Consider the following 19,298-nt stretch of genomic DNA (forward strand, 5'->3'; position numbering starts at 1 on the left):
TAACCAAGAAGGTAAACGATTTGTGCAGTGAAAACTATAAAACATTGATGCAAAACAATAAAGAGGACAAAAATAGATGGAAAGATATCTTGTGTTTATGGACTGGAAGAGCTGACTAAAAACTGGTTATCCGTATGCAAAAAAAAAAAGTTGGACTCTTATATTCCACCAAAAAAACCAAAAAAAAAACAAAACCCAAATTAAAATGCATCAAAAACTTAAATACACAACCTGAAACAACAGAACTGTTAAAAGAAAACAGGGGAAAAGCTTCTAGACGTTGAACTTCATAATGATTTCTTGGCTATGACACCAAAAGCATAGGCAACAAAAGCAAAAATAGATAAATAGGAATATACCAAATTAAAATCCTTGTACACAGCAAAGGAAACAACCAATGAAAAGGCAATATTCAGAATGGGAGAAACCTTTTCAAACTCTATCTCTTTTAAGGGATTAACATCTCCAAAACGTAAAACGCTCCTATAACTCAAAAGCAAAACAGAAACAAAACAAAACAAAACACAGAAAACAAATAACCTGATTAAAAATTTGAGCCAAGACATTTCACCAAAGAAGGTATCCCAGTGGTCAACAGGTATGTGAAAAAGTGTTTGACATCACCATTCATCAGGGAAATGCAGATCAAACTCATGAGATATCACTTCACACCTGTTAGAATGACTGTTGTCAAAAACCAAAAATAACAACTATCGGTGGAGATGTGGAGAAAAGAGAACCTTTGTTCACTGTTGATGGGAATGTAAATTGGTGCAACCACTACAGAAAACAGTATGGAAGTCCCCCCTCAAAATTAAAAATAGAATTATCATTTGATCTAACCATCCCATTCTGGATATATATTCAAAGGAATTCAATCAGGACCCCCAAAAGTTATCTGCACTTCCATATTCATAGCAGCATTATTCATAATTGCCAAAAGGTGGAAGCAACCCTAGTGCCCATCGATATGTGCATGGATAAATACAATGTGGTATACACATACAATGGAATATTATTCAGCTTTAAAACATAAGAAAATCATGCAAATTGCAACAACATGGAGGGACCTGGAGGACTGTTATACTAAGTGAAGTAAGAGAGACACGGAAGGACAAATGCTGTCCAACCCACCTCTATGAGAAATCTAAAACAGTCAAACTTATAAGGCCAGAGTGCTGAAGAGAGTTGAATGGTTGTTACCAGGGGCTACAGGGAAGGGAACGTGGGGAGATGACAATCAAAGGGTACACATTTTAGTTATGCAAGATGAATAAGCTCTGGAGATCCATGGTACAACATAAAGTCTCTAGTTAACAATACTGTATTTTGTGCTTAAAAATTTGTCAAGAGGGTCGATCTTATGTTAAGTGATTTTTAACACACACACAAAATTGTTTCGTTAAAAAAGGGGGCAGGGACAAAAGTAAATCCGGAGGTGATAGATGAGTTTATGGCTTCATTGTGGTAATGGTCTCATGGGTATATACTTACCTCCAAACTTATCAAGTTGTATAAGTTCAATAGGTACAGTTCTTTGTATGTCAATCACACCTCAATGACAAAGTGGTTTTAAAAATAAAGATATAAAAGCCATCCATAATCCCATGATCCAAAGAAACCACTACTTATATTTTATTGAATTTCTTCTAATCATTTTTCTGTGTGTGTGTGTGTGTGTGTGTGTGTGAGAGAGAGAGAGAGAGAGAGAGAGAGAGAGAGAGAGAGAATATGTAAATGTATGTATCTGTATTGGCTTGCATACACAAGTATACGTGCCCAAATATATGAGCTGTATGTTTTGTTTAAATAAGCTAGTTCCCCAAAGGTGTATTTTCCTGTGGGTTGAGTACTATGGCACTTATAAAATGATGATGTGTTATTCATGTTTGGTAAAGATGCCAAAATTTATGGCATATTTTTAGTTTGCTGCTAGGGCTGGATTCCTTCTCACAGCTATTTTGCATGAACAGCCAAGGCAGGTGTGTATATGTGATTCCAATGGAATGTGCTTCCTTTCAGAAAAGACTGGCTGTTGATTTCTTGGGCTGAGGTTTCCCCCACCACCATGTAACCTCTATCCCTTTGTATTTGCTACAAGGGGAATAAGTATTTATGCCGACCCATCCTTAGGCTCAGAACCAACAGAAATAAGGAAAGTATATGATGTTCTTAATATGTATTTCATTTTCTTTTCTTTCTTTCTTTTCCAGAAAGTACTTTGGAGAAAAAATTGGACTGTATTTTGCCTGGCTGGGATTATATACATCATTCCTCATCCCATCTTCTGTAATCGGAGTGATTGTGTTTCTTTATGGATGTGTAACAATTGAAGAAGATATTCCCAGGTAAGCCGGGTTTTTGTAAAGCCTCAGTTCCCATATGTTAATAATTCGGAATTTCATCCTAGTTGCAAGAAGATTTCACATGCCTCCTTCCAAAGTCCTCACCCTCTATCGTTCTATATCCCCATGACATGGGTAACCTTCCTCCAAAGACAGATCTAGGAGTTACAGATTCTGGGACGGCTTCAGAGTCATGTTGGGTGTAAGCCACTTCCCTTTCTAGTTAAGTTCTTTTCCAGGGCCAAGGCCTGATGTGGACAGGTGGATAATACTTGATGAAAAAAGGACCATGACAAAGAAATGCTTTTTTTCTCTCCTCAACTTCATGGCTTTTCCCTCTGGTTTCCCATAAGACCCGAGCCAGGATGTGTAGAGTGATGTTAGGTAGAAATAATGTGTTTATATGGTCAGACGCTGTTGGAATGAAGTGTTCTAAGGAAGCAGGCAGCTTTAACACTGAGGCAGCTCAGCCTCTATTTCAGGAAGTCAGAAACTGCAGGAAGTGACAGACCCAATGACAGGCTATTGAGCACCAAGAGATAAAACAAAGGCTCATCTTTATGGGGAAAGAGAGAGCCTGCAAAGCAAATAAGCACTTAAAAACAGCATCCTCTAGGACTGACCATGTTACACATTGACCATGTGACTGGACAGTTGGCTTCTTGAGTCTTAGTTTTTTGGGCTACAAAATGGCACCTGTAATGCTTACCTCATTTGGTGTTCTGAAGATTAAAGGAGACTGTGTCTGGTACATAGCAAAAGATTAGTAAGTGACTGTTAAATAAATCAAAATATATGGAAATAGACTCCAAGGAAGAAAAGGATGCTTAGCTAACATTTAAAATTTCAACTTCCTCTGTCCAAGAAAATGCATCCCACAGTTTGATGTTTAAAAATATTAAAATAAAATAAAATTTCAACTTCCTGCCATCTTCAGAACTGTCTTCTCAAACTGAAATATAGTTTTATACTCCGCTGGTCGCAAGTGAAAAAGCCCTGCTAGGCTCAGTCTGACTTAGGTGGAGGCCCTGGACCTACTCATCATGGCTATGAGGCAGATGGTGTAGCAGGAAAAATAGAGAGATCGTGACACCGAGACTATTATAGGAAGTGACACTTTATTACGTTGGCTAGCACAGCACAGCGGGCCGAGAATTTCATGCATCCAAATCAAGCTCTAGCACCCCAGAACAGGAGACGTGGGGTCTTATACCCTCGTTTAGGTAAGGGAGGGGGGTCCTGTTGAGTGATTACATACTTCCTTTGGAATCTTACAAGGTTGTACTCAGCAAAATCAGATTTTGCAAAGAACAAATGGTTTCCAGGAACTGCAGGATTGTAAACCGTCAACTTCAGACAAGGCTGTGAACTAGCCACTCTTTTTGCATATCCATTAAATGGCTAGTTTTTGGGCTATTTGGCGCCGGCAGGCCTTTAAAGTTGCAACTTGCCTTTCAAAGGGAAATATCTTTAACTGCTATCAAGCTTTCCTTCTTGCCGCTGGGCTAGTGGCAGCCCAGGTGAGGCCAACTGCTGCTCTGAATCAGCCACATGTGTTTCTGTGTTTATTCACTCAATCACACAAAACATATATCTGAGCATATGCCGCCTCCTGCCACAATGGTTCTGCACAAACATGATGCTCCCTCCATCAGCCAGGAGGATGAGGACACTGGGCAGACTATGCATGTCTGCTAGAGCTCGGGGCAATGATAGGGAAAGTCACGGTCATCCTGAAGAAAGAGCCAAGAACTGTCTGCTTTTGAGGAAGGAGAATCCACCAGTAGGCAGAAGCTAGCGGCTATTCTTACTGCCATGTCAACTTATAGAAATGTCCCTTCAAATGAAGTCAGCTGGAGATTATATTGTTAACTGAGAATAAAGAGAAATCACTTAGTGTAAGACAAGAGATTGGATATATATTTACATATCAACTCCATTATTACATGTCAGATGTCCTTGATTGGGAATTCTGGGACCTTCATCCTAGGAGATTGGTTGTTGAGTTCTGCCTTCTCCAGTCCAGTCTAGCATGATAATAATAATAGTGTAATAATAATATTTATCAAATACCTTCCTTGTGCTAGGTGGCCCTGCAAGAGATCAACATTGTAAACTTCATAAGATAGGTATTATTATTTCCACGTAACAGAGATGGAGATGCTAAGTGAAGTCACATAAACTGTCTGAGTCCAACAACTAATAATTGTCAGGGCTGGGAGTTGAACTCGTTCGGGTCTTGGTTCAACTGACTGTCAAGCCATTTGGCCCCCTTCCTATGCTTTCTCAAGAAAATGATAGACTGAAGAAAGACACCATTAGATTTATAGCCCCAGCGACTTCTCATTAGAAATCTGTGGATTAGACACAGAAGCCTGTTGACCCCGGCTCCAAAGTCATTGCTGTTTCCAACAAGCAGTGAGGTCTTTCAGAAGGCACATATCCTCCTCGACAGTCCAGTAGCCTGGGCTTGCCTGGGTATGTTCTCAGAAAACATGGCCCTTGGGTTTCCCTTGCCTGTTATGCTCACTAGAGATCTGGCATCAAGTTGATCAAAACTCGAAAACCCCATAGGGATCCAGTGCCAGGGCAATAGGTGGGGCCCAGTATGCTGGTATATATCAGGACTTGGAACTTGTGCCATGTGGGAATACACATGGTAGCAGCCACTGCAGCTGGAAATGACATGGTCTGCACATGCTGCAAAAAGTAGATGTCTGCATGCAGGCACATGTATCCCACATTCACACATACTCATATGTGTGCAAGAATGTACACATGTGAAAGGCATTTGCTATTACTGCAGATGTACAGTAAGTGCCCTACATACAAATGAGTCCTGTTCTGGGGCAACCCCTTCGGGTCACCTCCCTCTGTGGGAGCTTCTCTGTCCTCTCAGTAAATCCTGCTTTCTCACTTTTCGGCTGTTTGTGTCCCTCATTCTTCCTGGACATGAGACAAGAACCTCGACCCTGAAATTTATTTCTAAATAAACTGTATTTTCAAATCTAAAAAAAAGAGAAAAAAACAAATGAACAAAACAAACAACAACAAAAAGAAACACAAATGAGTCCCATTCTGAGAGCACATTCACAAGCCCAGTTTGTTTGTAAGTCCAACAAAATCAGCCTAACACAATTAGCCATCCAGTACCAGAGACATCACTGCTGCTTCATGCTTGCTTCTGGACATCCTAGGCTTGAAATAAAGATATTGTACTGTATATAACCCTGTACTACAAAATTCACAAAAGCATAGACACTTGTAGAGGTGCATGCACATGACAGTGTATGCCAGACACGTGAGCTAATGTACATGATTGAACATGCAAATGCACATTCACATCTTTGAAGGTTTGCAACTTGAAGGTGTGTATGTAGGGGACTTAATGTATCATGTTGCCTGTCAGGGTGTGCCTCCTAAGGATAACAACCCATTGGTGGGTTGTAAAGTCAATTGAATGGATTAATTTTTAAAGGAACTAGAATAAGATAAGATAAAAGAGAATAAAGTAAGACATTAGTATTTATTACAAAAAAGAAGGATAAATGTTGCTTCAGGAGATTTTGTTTCTGTTTTACAAGTGTGTTTGGGAGGGTGAGTGGATGTAATTGCAGACTGAAATCTGATGTAAAAAACTTTTTTAACCGTAAGCCATAGCCAAAAAAGCTTGAGATTGCTACAAAACTGAAGTTTTGGTCGTCCATTTTTAAAACTCGGGATAAGGTCTGGCAATCAGGTATGTTTACATAATTAAAAATATATACATTTTATGTAGATTTAAAAAAAGATTTGGTCTTTTTTTGTTTGTTTGTTTTTAGAAAGCAGGATTTATTGAGAAGACAGAAAAGCTCTCACAGTGGGAGGGAGGGGGTTGCCCAAAAGATTTGTCCTTTAAACATAACTATATATTCATCAAAAGACCAAATTCTGTGAGCCTGATGGAAAGTTGCAGCATACCACTCCTTATCAACAAAGAATATTCTCTAAATCCTAATAGTGAATCTAAGCAAATTCATACTCTTTAAGAGTCTGTGTCAGCCGGGCTCGGTGGCTCAGCCTGTCATCCCGCGCCTTTGGGAGGCTGAGGTGAATGGATTGCCTGAGCCCGTGGGTTCGAAACCCGCCTGGGCAGGCAAGACCTCATCTCTACAATAAATCAAAAAATTAGCCGGGCGTGGTAGCGCGCGCCTGTAATTCCGGCTACTTGGAAGGCTGAGGCGGAAGGATCGCCGGAGCCCAGCACTTCACTGCACTCCAGTCTGGGCGACAGAGTGAGACTCCAACTAGAAAAAAAAAAAAAAAGAATCTGTGTCAGTAATGGTTCATGTCTGTAATCCCAGCATTTTGGTAAGCTGAGGTAGGAGGATCTCTTGAGCCCAGGAGTTCAAGAACAGCCTGGGCAATGCAGTGAAACCCTGTCTCTACAAAGAACACACCCAAAATATTAGTCTTGGTGATACATGCCTGTCGTCCCCGCTACTGGGAGGCTGAGGCAGGAGGATTGCTATGACTGTGCCACTGCACTCCAGCCTGGGCAACCGGGTGAGACTCTCTTTCTACAGAACAAACAAAACAAAACAAACCAACCAAACAAACACAAAAAAGAGCCTGTGTCCCTCAGCCTCATCTCGGCATCATTAAAAACTTGTATCACTTCTGATATTAGTTTAGAAGTTGCTAATGTTGGCATCAAGCCTACTCTCACTTAAAATTTTTTTTCATTTTAGGAAAATTACAGATTTAGAGGAAGTTTCAAAGGCAGCACAGAGGGGCCCAGTGTACCCGTAACTTAGTTTCTCCCAGTGGTGATAGCTTATATAACGACAGTGCTGTATCAGAACCAGAACACTGGCACTGATTTTGTGGGACTTCAAGTGGTACCTCCTATGCCTGGTAACTTTGCTATGTGAGATAGAAGCACAAGTTTGTAAGTAATAATTGCATGTCTACAGAACTTTATAATTCCATATCTGTGGAACAGCAATCATTCCACATCAACAGAACTTTCCTCTACTTACCAAAGGATTGGTTTCATTTGTTAAGCACTTACTTAAATGGGCAGTGAAGACTGGGGCATTAAACAAAAAGCCAATTCGTCTAAACCATATTCGAAAAGAAGATGGTTGTTTTAGTTCTAAGACCTTAACAGCAGCTGTTTAGTCTGAATTTCCCAAATAGCTTGCTCTCTGTACCGCCTTGCTTTGTCCGAGCACAGCCCCGTGCCGCGTAAGGGGTGAGCAGTGACACACCCTGAGGAACACCACAGGGTGTTGTCTTAGGGTCTTGGTTGAGTCTATTGTCAAGCCATTGGTCAACCTTCTCGTGCTTTCTAGAGAAAATGATAGATTGGAGAAACAAACCATGAGATTTATGGCTACTGTGACTTCTCACTAGAAATCGGTGGCTTATGCAGTGAGTGGGTAACCTAGTCATGACTTGAATTCTAGGTGAGTTGCCCTAATCTGTCAGCTTGTCCTCAGGCAGCCTCTCAGGGAATGCAAAGTCATTTAAAGTCATTCTTAGCCAGAATCTCTCTAGAATTCTACTTAAATGGCTTACATTTAAAAAAAAAACAACCAATACGTAGAAAGCATTCTGACTTCAAATTTAAATGATTTGAGGAGAATCCATGCTGCAGTGGCCACCATGTTATACAAATGATTGATAGCTGCCTGCACTCCAATTTAAAACTCAGTAATTTACACAGCACTTACATTTCAAAGTGCTTTGCACAAACTTGGCTGCTAATACTTTTTCCTTTCTGACCTTGTAGCATTGACTAGATTTAACTAGGATTCTTTCTCTCTCTCTCTCCTAATCTAAGCTTAAAACCAGATCCTTGAACAAAGTGAAGTCCCTAACACACCTACTTGGAAAGCAGCTTTGAAGAATTTATATGTTTTCAGACACGGCCTAGAAATAAACCTCCTTATTCAAATTTATTCAGACAATTTTCTGTGTAAATCTAGGGGGGCACTCTCCTCTCTGAAAGTAGCAATTCCTACTTTGGGACCCGCCCCAAAAACCGGAATTATCTTTTGGAGGCAGGCTTCCCTGGCGAGGTAAGTGTTCCAGAAACTCATCGGCGGCATCGGTGTGCCCGCTAGTGTTATTGTGAGAGACTGCATTGTAGAAGAAACATCCTGAGTTGTGCCAAACAGGTAACTTGTTCTTCCACCATGACAACACACTGGCCGCCCCACACTGAGCGTTTAGCACTTATTGACCAAAAACCGCATGGCCCTCGTGCCTCACCCACCCATTAACCCCATCTCACCCCGGTTGACTTTTAATCTGTTTCCCTGGATGAGAAAAGTCCTCCGAGGGAAATGTCTCGCCAGTGTGGAAGAGGTGAAACAAAAGATGGCAGAAGCACTCGACGGCATCAAAACCGACGAGTTCAGAAACCGTTTTGAGCTGCGGGAAAAGCGTCTCGATGGGTGCATCGCATCAGACAGAGAGTACTGGGAAGGGGACTGAAGTTTAAACATGTGAGAACAAATATACAACTTTAAATAAATAAATTCCAGGTTTTTTGCCCCCCCCCCCGATACCTAGCAAACACTTGCCTGACCTAGAAGACTTCAAATAAGACGTGCTGTCTAGACACCAATAAGAACATGCCTCGGTGAAGCCAGCACAGCTGGACGTCTTGTTGAGATGTCACCACTTGATATTTTCGATGTGAATGAGCCATTTTAACCGACACCTGAGCAGCGAGTCAGTGAAGGAGCTGGGATTCCAGAGACCTTGAGTTTTCCATCCTCTTACATAGTAGACCTCCCCATTCCCATCCTGGGCTTCACAGCTCATTAAAAACAGAAGCCTGGAAGCTGGGACTTGATGGGAGGTGGCAGCCCTGGGTAAATCTCCCTCCACTTCCTCACGAAGGGGGAAGTAGACCCCGGCATCCCTTTGGCCTCAGAGGCTTCCTCTAAGCGCCTGCTTGCACACTCAGGGTACCCCTGGCTCCCGGGTGGTGCCTCCCACGTGGAAGCCACGTGGCTTCCACTCTGCAGCCCCCTCTGCTGCCTCTTCGTATGGAAAACACTGTGTGCTTCTCAGAGCCGGGTCGTCCCCCCCCCATCTCCAGCTGCTGTCTGAAAACAGCCAATGCTTGGTTTTCATGAGCTCTTGAGGCCTCCACCCTTTCCCCTGAAACCATGAGCTTCACCACCTACCCATTTCCCTGGAGGCGTATTTCATACCAGAGTGATGCGTTCACTGATTTTCCTACCAGTACACGGGAGGGAGGGATATTGGGAAAGCCAGTCAGGGCCGGTAACTCTTTGGTCTTTATTTGCAAACAATCATATGAGCCTGGATTTATTGGGTCCAGCTAATTACCTAATGAATGAATGGAATCTTAGCTCTATCCGCCCGTCCATTAAATAGAAATATACTCAGCGTCGGTTAAAATACAGGTCACGAGAGATTATCTGGTCCATGCGTCTCCCTCCAAGTCTCAGAGAATCTAGACCTTGGAAGAATTTGCCGTACTGTTTCATCCTCCCTGATCCCATTTCATGGTGATGATCATTCTTATTAGGTTGAAGTTCTCATCTCCGTTCTGCAATTGGCCATATGGCTAATGCTCTTAGGAAAGGGCTTTCCGCCCAGATCAATTCCTCCCAGATCGATTCCTTCCCCGACACCTGAGCAGCGAGTCAGTGAAGGGGCTTCTTTTTCTAAAGCTGAGAGCTCGTGCAGGTCTAGCCTTACACTTATGTCTGTCTCCAGTTGTGACTGGTGTGATCTGTTTGTGAGACATTCTGAAGTCAGCCTGGACTTCAAGAATGGACGATGAAACCCAACTTCAGGCTGGTGATTTATCCACCATTTTTTTTTTTTGAGATACTGGACTTCTTTCGGTTACAAAAAGTAAAGAATGTTTTGATTGCTTGTACGTTCTTATTCTGTTCTCTATGGTAGTTTCCATGAGAATCTGATCATTTCTAATTGCTTAGAACTACTTTGCAGCGATGACTTGGTTGCAATTCAAGTACTCCCATTTAATCGGAGCTTGAAAATGTTGTAGACTTGCTTCCCCCACCTCTGGGATTAGGACACAAAAAATCATTCACAATTGTTGGCGCTTTCCACCAACCTCACAGACCCAACACATCTTGTAGGGAATTTATAAGGTATAACTCAATGCACAAACAGATGGTCCCTAACTTTCTGGGACATTTCTAGTGACAGGGAGATTTATGCCTCAGAAGATAACTCATCCTTTTTTAGGGGACACAATATAAGAGAACGCTCTCCAGGTGAAGACTTCAATTCCTACTTCTTTAACATTCCTTAGTCACGGAGTCGATAAGCTCAACCATAGATTTGGAAGTGGGTGCTGTCTTGCGGTGATTTACTTGGCATGGGCCTTGCTTGAACCTGGCCCCAACCGAATGTTTCTAGGAAGACACACGCATGCCTTCAAAAAGGACTGAGTCAACACGGGTCGGTGCCTTTAAGTAGCCACCTGACCCAGCGGCCTCTGTCTATCCCAGCAGGGAGATGTGCGACCAGCAGAACACCTTCACCATGTGTCCCCTGTGTGACAAGTCCTGTGACTACTGGAACCTCAGCTCAGCCTGTGGGACCGCGCGTGCCAGCCACTTGTTTGACAACCCCGCCACCGTCTTCTTCTCCGTCTTCATGGCTCTGTGGGGTAAGTGGTCGTTATGTGGCTTGCTTATGTAAGTGGGACTTCTACATGGGTGCAGGGACCAAGCTCTACAGCTCCTATCCTTCAGTTTACTTACTTGAGTGTTTTTATTCTTCACATCCCAGGAAGTATCTTAAGGATAATACCTTTCTCATCTTTACTCATATGTGTGAATAAAAACAGGAAGGTTCTTCGTCTTTATCTGTATTCTCTTAGACATGGTCATGTCAACCCTGTGTCAGCCTTGTGTGTGATTTACTCAGAATTTGAGCCAATGTGTGCTTGGAAAAAACCCAGCACACCCATAAGGCACCTCCAGGTACATTTCCTTAGTCACGTAAGCTCATAGATATCATGCCACAGAACATTCAGAGTGGTGGCGTGACCACCAGGGTCACAGAGTTAGCGGGTGGGAAAGGTGGGCTGAAATCTGGTCTGACTCCAGGGTCAGTGCTCTTTTCAGGACACCGTGAACATTGACTATAGAGATGTTATTTAATGTCAGAGTAGTACTTCCAGTATTCCCCCCCAAAGGAATTTTTGAAGAAAAAAAACACATAAATAGTAGTGCCTTCATTTTTCTTGTCCTCCCTTCCCCTTAGAATATGAGGGTAATAAACTTGCTCTGAGCCTTGGCTATCTGACCATAAACACACACACACACACACACACACACACACACACACACACACACACACACTCCTATTCTTGCATATTGGAATAACCTGGATTCACCACCCCATGCCAACTGAACATTTTTTTTTTTCTTTTTTTTGAGTCGGAGTCTCACTCTGTCACCCAGGCTGGAGCTCAGTGCATGCTCACGGTCACCCCAGCGTCGACCTGCTGGGCTCCTGTGATCCTTCCTCCTCAGTCTTCCAAGTAGCTGGAATTACAGGCACGTGCTATCACGCCCGGCTAATGTTTTTCGATTTATTGTAGAGACGAGGTCTCGCCAAGTTGTCAAGCTGGTCTCAAACCTGCAGGCTCGGGCAATCCACTCGCCTCAACCTCCCAAAGTACTGGGATGACAGGCTGAGCCACTGAGCCCGGCCTCAAGTGAACCTTTCTAGGAAGACGCACGCGTGCCTTAAAAAACACGGGTCAGTGCATTTGATGAGCCATCTGTCACTGAGTGTGCAGGTTCTAAGGCTGCCCAGGGGATTGCGGACGGCGAGACCACAGTCCTGCCATGGATGCTGCTTGAGTTATCACTGACTTCATAGGGCCTGGAGGACATGCTCTAAGTGACGCCTCCCTAAGAGTACAAGGAGAAGGGGCGGGGAGGTAGAGGGCTGTTCTCCGCGGTGCAAGGAGAACTGGAACACAACATTCCTTCGTTCCCAGCAGGGACCTTTACTTGGGTGGAGTCAGAACTTAACTGGAAAGATTCCCATCTTGTTCAGCCACCGAATGTCCAGGAGACACTCTGTTCTCAGGGGGAGCATCTGTTCCCCAGGAGCTCGTGGGCAGGAAGTCAGTCCCTCAAAAGATGGAGCAGGGAGTAGGAGGAAATGGAACTTGAGATCACAGAGCTCTGGAACTGTTCACAGGAGGGGTCGGTAGAACTTACTGAAGCCAGGCTTGGTGCCTGAGAAGTCGTGGGCAGCTCTGTATCTCTTGGTCAAGCAGGGTCATCTTGGGATTACCCCAAGACCCACCTGAACCAATGTGGAACACAGAATACATATTCCTTTTGTTGTATTTTATAACTTGTCTTGCGGATATCACCACCATTGAGTAGCTGAAGCTTAATCATTTGGACTCTATGGTCCTTCCAGGCCTTTCATGGGACACATAATCCCTTGTTGCAGAGAAATTTGATTTTGAATTGTACTTCCCAGTTTCAAGTTTTAACAACTGCGTCTTCTCTTGCCACAATAGCTGTAGTGAACAGATTCCTCCACACCTCTTCTGAGAGCCTCAATAATTTACTACCCCTGGCTCCTCTCTCTTCTCTCATATCACAGTGTAGGGAGAGTCCGACAAATGGTGAAATTGTGTCAGAGCTCCCTGGCATAGGGTAGGGCTTTTTTAAAAAAAGCAGTCTTGCAGTATTTTATGTGATTGTGTATTTGGCTATGGCCGCCAAGAGCCCTTAAGCATGATTGCCTACAAATTGCAATTCAAAATAATAGTAATGCCTCTCATTACCATGATTATTATGATTAATGGTGCTCTACTGGGTGGGCCTGGGCCAGGACCCAGGCCTGCCAGGAATAAGGCTGGGAAGGAGTGGTTCTACCCAGAGAGACACTTGGGCTGTTGGTGGCTATGGCAGTGGTGGTTGTGGAGCCCACTGATCACAATGGATACCAGCCGGCTGGATCTGAGTTGGAGTAGGAGTCTTCAGATCCAGCTCTCCATGGTTCTGACTTCGGACTCCAGGGGACTCTGGGAGAGAGAGTGGAGCCCTACTGAAAAGGAAGCAAAGAGACAAGGTTTCCGAGCTCTTTTCTGAAGAGAGGTTAAAGACACTGGCTTCGGGACAGGTAGTCCTCAAAGTGCATCTCAGTTCTGCTTCTTACTAGCTGGGATTCTGCAGGAGTCCGCGTGAACCTCACGCTGTGTCACTGTGACACCAAGGTGTCAGGTTCATCTTTGAGCATCACTGTTCTCATCTGCAAATTCAGTGAGCTAATACCAGCCCCACAGTGTTCCCGTGACACGTAGCGTGGCGCCTGGTGTAGATAAGCACCCCAGAACTGTGAGCTGTTCTTTCTCAGTTCACAATGGTCCTCCCTGGCCCTCATGACTTGTCCCTTCGTGACTCCTTTGCCGTGCTCCCCTGTCGTCGCGGTCTCACTTCCTCCCTCCATGGAGACCCCGGCTGGCCGGCGTGCTCAGCCCTCTTCAGGCACTGAGGAGGGAGCCAGAGGAGGGGGGCTGCCTCCTGGTCTCAGGATCCCCAGACCAACGCCATTGTTGGGAGGTCAGAAGACGCTCCCACGAGAAAAGCCTCAAATCCAAGGGAGAAAAACCAGAGCACCATAAAGCAGCTGCCCATAAAACACACGCACCTCTAAGTAGCTGCCCACCCAACCATGCTTAGGTATTTGTGATCCTCAGTCCCGTGCTGTGTCTGAGGGAGACATGGGCAGCTAAGAACCTGGGAAGGATTTGCAGTCCTGTGATCACAGGCAACCCACAGTCAGGCACGGCATGGTGTGAAGTGAGCCAGACTCTTCAGGGGGTACCATGAGCCTTCCTTTTCCGGGCTGCCATGACCGTAGGGCAATAGAAGTTTGGAGGCTGGGCCCCCGTGGGGACTGGCCGTATGTCAGAGGGCAACTTGAGCTGGGCCAGGGTAGCATGAGGGTAGAAACTGGAGGACAGCCCAGGAGAAGGGGACAGTTTGCACAGATGGGGGGAGAGGACAGTGAGGAGGGGACCCAGCGGCGATGCAGGTGTGTAGTGAGTGTGGACAAATGGTAGAATGAGATTCGGACAGATGGCTCTGGCCAGGCATGCATGGTCCTGGTATCCAGAGAGAACTTAGGCCATAAGCCATAAGGAGCATTGAACACGTGGGCAGGCCGTGTTGGCTCCCTCCCTCTGCCCACTCTCTCCACCCCAGTTCCCCTGTTCTGCAAAACTCAGCCTAGATGCCTCCGCGGGCAGCTAGCATTCCTCTTCAGCAGGCCCACGGCTTTCCAAGGCCCTCGCCACTGTAAGACTTGGACTGTAGTTGTTGCCAGTTTTTCCTCAGAGAATGCAAACAACTTGAAAGCAAAGCCCACGTTAGATTCACCCAGTCTCAACCTCACTGTCTGGAACAGCGTCTTAAACATTGTAGGTACCTTCATCAGGCCAAGTGTTTTTGCAGATTAGAATTCACTCAAACTTACTCAAATAACAAAAGCTTTATTGTTAAAAAAAGAAAAAGAAAAAGCAATAGGCAAGGTAGTGAATGAAATACAGCCAGGTCTCCTGGGAGCTAGAGCGGGAGACACCGTCAGAAACCACAGTTTTCCCTCCTTTTAGGTGCTGCATGGTATCTTCTATTCCTGCTTTTCTTTGTGGCTCTTAGTTTCATTTTTCTTTGAGAGGAGGCGGGGGAGAGAGAGAGAGAGAGAGAGAGAGAGAGAAGATTCACCTTCTCAAGGTAGGGGAGGGGCTCAAAGCTAGGAAACGTGGTGACCGTAGCTCAACGAGCCACGTGGACACACCAGAGTTTAACAGAACAATGCTTTATTTTTCCAAAGAGAGGATATGATTGGTTCATTAGCAGGCTCTGGATGAGGAATTCAACCCTGGTATAAGCTTTGGCTGCAGGATTGTGGTGGGTTGTGTGAGAGGCGTCAAGTTCTTCCCAGAGCATGTTGGACTTGCCCTTCGAGGGGCTGCGGGAGGGGCAGAGGGTGTGTAGGTACTGCAGGCATTCTACAGAGACTTGTCAAGCCCATGGAAAGATGAGCGCATGTTGCTTTACCGAGATTATTTCTATTCCCTCCGCTGCGTCCAGGGTGGGTTGGAAGGCTGAGTCTGGAGTCAAGTAGGACAGTTGGGAGGCTGTTATGTCACCTCAGACCAAGATGGGTTAGGACCCAGAGAAGGAAAAGGTGCTGGGAACAGAAAGGAGTGGGGGGAAAGAGAGTGCTGACAAAGGTGCAGGAGGAAAGGATGTGTACATAGGCAAGACGAAGCTTGTCAAAAACCACTGCAGACCCCTCCATCTTTATTTTCTTCATTCTTCCAGTCTTCCTTCACTTCTTGGGATCAGTGTTCACCATCTCCTCAGAATCTGGAAGTGGAGGAAGGAGTGTGTGTGTGTGTGTGTGTGTGTGTTTCTTTAACCTATCTGTTGGCTCTCAAGGATGTGGACTATTTTGAGGAGTTCCGGCTAGAGGAAGGCAAAAGAGGCTAAATGCTTCAAAGAGAGCTCCTCCATTTGAAATCCACAAGTTTGTCTCCCACCTCCACTGCTGAACCCAAAGGGTATTCGGGATCCACTCTTCAGAACTCATTGAACTTGTCCTTTCTTTTTAAGCTACCATGTTTCTGGAAAACTGGAAGAGACTACAGATGCGACTGGGCTACTTCTGGGACCTGACTGGCATAGAAGAAGAAGAAGTGAGTCCTGTTGCCGATTTCTGCGGGCCCTGGCTTTGTTGTGATGCTGGAAGTGGACTGTCTCCAGCAAGGCAGTCACTCGTTTTGGCTTCCACAGCGACCCATCCCTGAGCCATGGTTGGCATGTGTTGGGGTCAAGAGCCCAAGTGCCCCCCTTCCCTTGAGCTGCGAGACTTTGAGCCTGATGGGTAGCCAGTTGTCGCCGTGCCCTACTCTGGGTAAAGGGATGGCACAAGGGGCAGGAACGAGAGGCAAGAGGTGGCCTGGAAAGCATGAAGGCAGAGAAAGGAACCACTCCATGTGACCCAGAGCAGGGATGTGTCAGAATGCCTCTGTGAGCCTACTGAGGGTAAGAGAGGACAGGGTATCGGATGGTTGTTTTTGATGCCCGTGGAAGAGAAAAAACCACGACACCGCCCTAGTGCAAGCCAGGACACCGTATGAAGCTAGAGGATGAGCTCAGGGGAAAAGGGTCATTCTAGACTCTAGCTTACTGGAGACATGATGTTGGAAGGATGCAAACAAATCAGCCTTCCCTCAGGATTCTTTAGTGAACCAGCAGCAGTGAGTTGGTGACGGGCAGCGTGTGGTTGCTCACGTGATCTACTCCCACCGTGATCCCGCTTCTCCAAACAACAGCCGCTCTGCCACTCAGCCCTCCTCCCGTCTTCTTCCACTTCTGAGTGATGTAGTTTGGTGGTTTGCCCCTCCCAATCTCATGCTGAAATGGGATCCCCCATGTGGGGGCCTAGTGGGGGCCGTCATGAGTGAGTTCTCTCTCTGTGAGTCCACGCAAGGGCTGATTGTTTACAAGAGCCTGGCACTACCTCCTCCCTTTGTTGCTTCCACTCTCACCACGTGGCATTTATTGTGACCACTCTCACCAGTTCCTCTTGCCGTCTACCATGTTTGTAGATGATGCCTCACCAGTAGCCAAGCAGATGTTGGCACCATGCAGAAGCATGAGCCGAATAAACCTCTTTTCTTTATAAACTGCTCAGCCTCAGGTATTCCCTTAAAGCAGTGCAAAATGGACTCATCTACAAGTTCAGCGAGCTCCGTCTGTTCTGACCACTGAAACCTTCAAGGACTGCTAATATACAGGCCACCAGGGGCTGAGCATCAGATACGGACTCCAGGAGTGCTGATAGTATGGGTGAAGTGCTGAGGACCCTGCCTAGAAGGACCAGGAGGTGGTTTTAGTTGCCTGAGTACCCACTTGCAAAGGCTGGTTCCAGAAACAGGGTGACTGCTTAGAGTACATGCCTGCTCCCTACTCTTTGCAGTGACTGACGGGTTTTGCCCGGGACTTGAGATATCTGGCTTTGTGGCCCTGATGTTTTATGAGCAAAACGTGAAATCTCCAACTTAGTCTGTTCTCAGGCCCATGTCCCCATGACTGTGGTGTGTGTCATCATTTCTTCTCTTTCAATGCTCTAGTCAGTCAGCTTGCCTTTGGGCAGGTGGGCTGAGGAAGGGCAGACCGGAGCCACGGACGGGGTGGCTGCATGGAACGCAATCGAGCAACCCAGGTGGTGCTGCCCAAAAGTGTGGGAAGGAGAGGTGTAATCACGTGGCTTTCATCTCCACCCACCATGGGTTTTCACTCAACGGCACCCCAGCTACTGCACGCACCCCATTCCATAACCATGCACTGGGTGTATGCACCCCCTTGGCTCTAGTCCCAGGAATCGAGCATACACCCTGAGACTAAGACCATCATGGACCCTATGGCAAGAGAGCAAATGTCCATCTGGATTCAGATGATCTGGGAGGGCAAGCAACAGAGAATAACAAAGACAAGTGCATTTCTTAGAAGAAAATGCCCAGACATCTTGGTACTATTGGTCCCATTGGATTCAGCTGAAATATGTCATATATCTATGACATAATTATATATATATGAGAGAGAGTGGTTGTGGTATGGGGAGGTGGGTGAGGTACAGTTCCCACCCTCTGAATGCAGGGATCTAGGATGTCTCCAAAGAAGAGGAGACATGCTGGCATCCAAGCTTCTGTGGGGCCAGAGACAGGCTAAGTGTGTCTGCTGGATCGAGCAGAGTTAGACAGCAAGTGTAAACACACTCTCTCACACAGAAAACCATCCGTCATAAGTCAGTGCCCTTGAAATCTCTGTAGCAGGCTCCTGGCAGGAGTGCGATTATAACCCGTTTTTCTTTCTGTAGCCAGATTTCCTGTTTATCTGTTTCACCCAATGAGCCATGGCAACTTCCTGGGAGGTACATGATTTGAGGAACGCGTGTGCAGGCTGAGAGCGGCCGGGCCAAGATCGGGTTTACCCAGGGCCTAAAAAGACGTTCCGGATGGGATCTCTGTGTGAGGTTGTGGCGAGGCTGGGGAGTTCTGTCACGCGGTTGGCGTGGCCCCAGTGTGCCCGGCCCAGGGCCAGGCATGAGTGAGAGGAAGGGAGGCCGGCCTTTTCTTCAGCACATTTCTCTTTTGGATGGACACAGGCAGACTTCAGTTCAATTCTGACCATAGCCAAGGGCACCCACTATGTGCCAGGTTTTGGCATGGAATTTGGAGCAGCTCCTGGCATTAGTGCTGGTCCTCAGAGGATTACATTCAGCAGGGTGCTGCCTGATCTCTAAATATTTAGAACAGAGTGGAGCGTTTATGAGACAAATTCCTCTGCTAATGTAGGAAGGGAGAGGGAAGGCCTAAATGGAGTCAGATTTTTGATGACCGGTCGGGTTTTTGATGGGCAGCAAATGAAGCAAGAAGCAGCAGCAGCAGAAGCCTTGACCTGGGAGAGCGGGGGGCAGAGTTAGGGGGAGAAAGACGTCTCGAAAGCCAAGTCGGTGGGAGGGGACAGGCTCCGGACGCAGTGGGGGATGATGAAAACCCATGGTCTGGTGGCCGGGTCAGGGAGGGTCCTGATTGTTAATCCATGTCTCCCAGCCCACAGAAAGGCATGGAGGGCATGACAGCCAGGCACGTGTGACTTGAACAAGGGTCCTAGGACTTACATGAAGTGCTGTGTGTTGAAATAAGCTTGACCTATGTCCAAATGAGCGAGCGGGAGGCAGATATTACTTGGACATCGGGGAGAGGGAGACAGGGGTCCTTGAAGACTGATGAGAAGTTTTTCTTTTTTTTGTCTTTGAGTTGGAGTGTCACTGTCGCCCAGGCTGGAGTGCAGTGGTCACTCCCGGCCACCACAGCCTCGACCTGCTGGGCTCCGGTGATCC

The 19,298-nt window shown here is 46.0% G+C and overlaps 1 protein-coding gene across 1 annotated transcript in view; it reads left to right on the forward strand.

Annotated features, from left to right (window-relative positions):
* Window positions 1-19,298, forward strand: part of ANO2 (anoctamin 2) — a 374,120-nt gene that overhangs the window by 164,801 nt on the left and 190,021 nt on the right. The window contains exons 10-12 of the mRNA XM_021717811.1: window positions 2,214-2,348; window positions 10,856-11,016; window positions 16,004-16,086. Of these exons, the coding sequence (XP_021573486.1) occupies window positions 2,214-2,348; window positions 10,856-11,016; window positions 16,004-16,086 (379 nt within the window). The remainder of the gene's footprint in view (window positions 1-2,213; window positions 2,349-10,855; window positions 11,017-16,003; window positions 16,087-19,298) is intronic.

The sequence above is a fragment of the Carlito syrichta genome, unplaced genomic scaffold (assembly GCF_000164805.1).
Source record: "Carlito syrichta isolate Samal-C Ts95f unplaced genomic scaffold, Tarsius_syrichta-2.0.1 Scaffold311146, whole genome shotgun sequence".
In the NCBI taxonomy this organism is placed as follows: domain Eukaryota; kingdom Metazoa; phylum Chordata; class Mammalia; order Primates; family Tarsiidae; genus Carlito; species Carlito syrichta.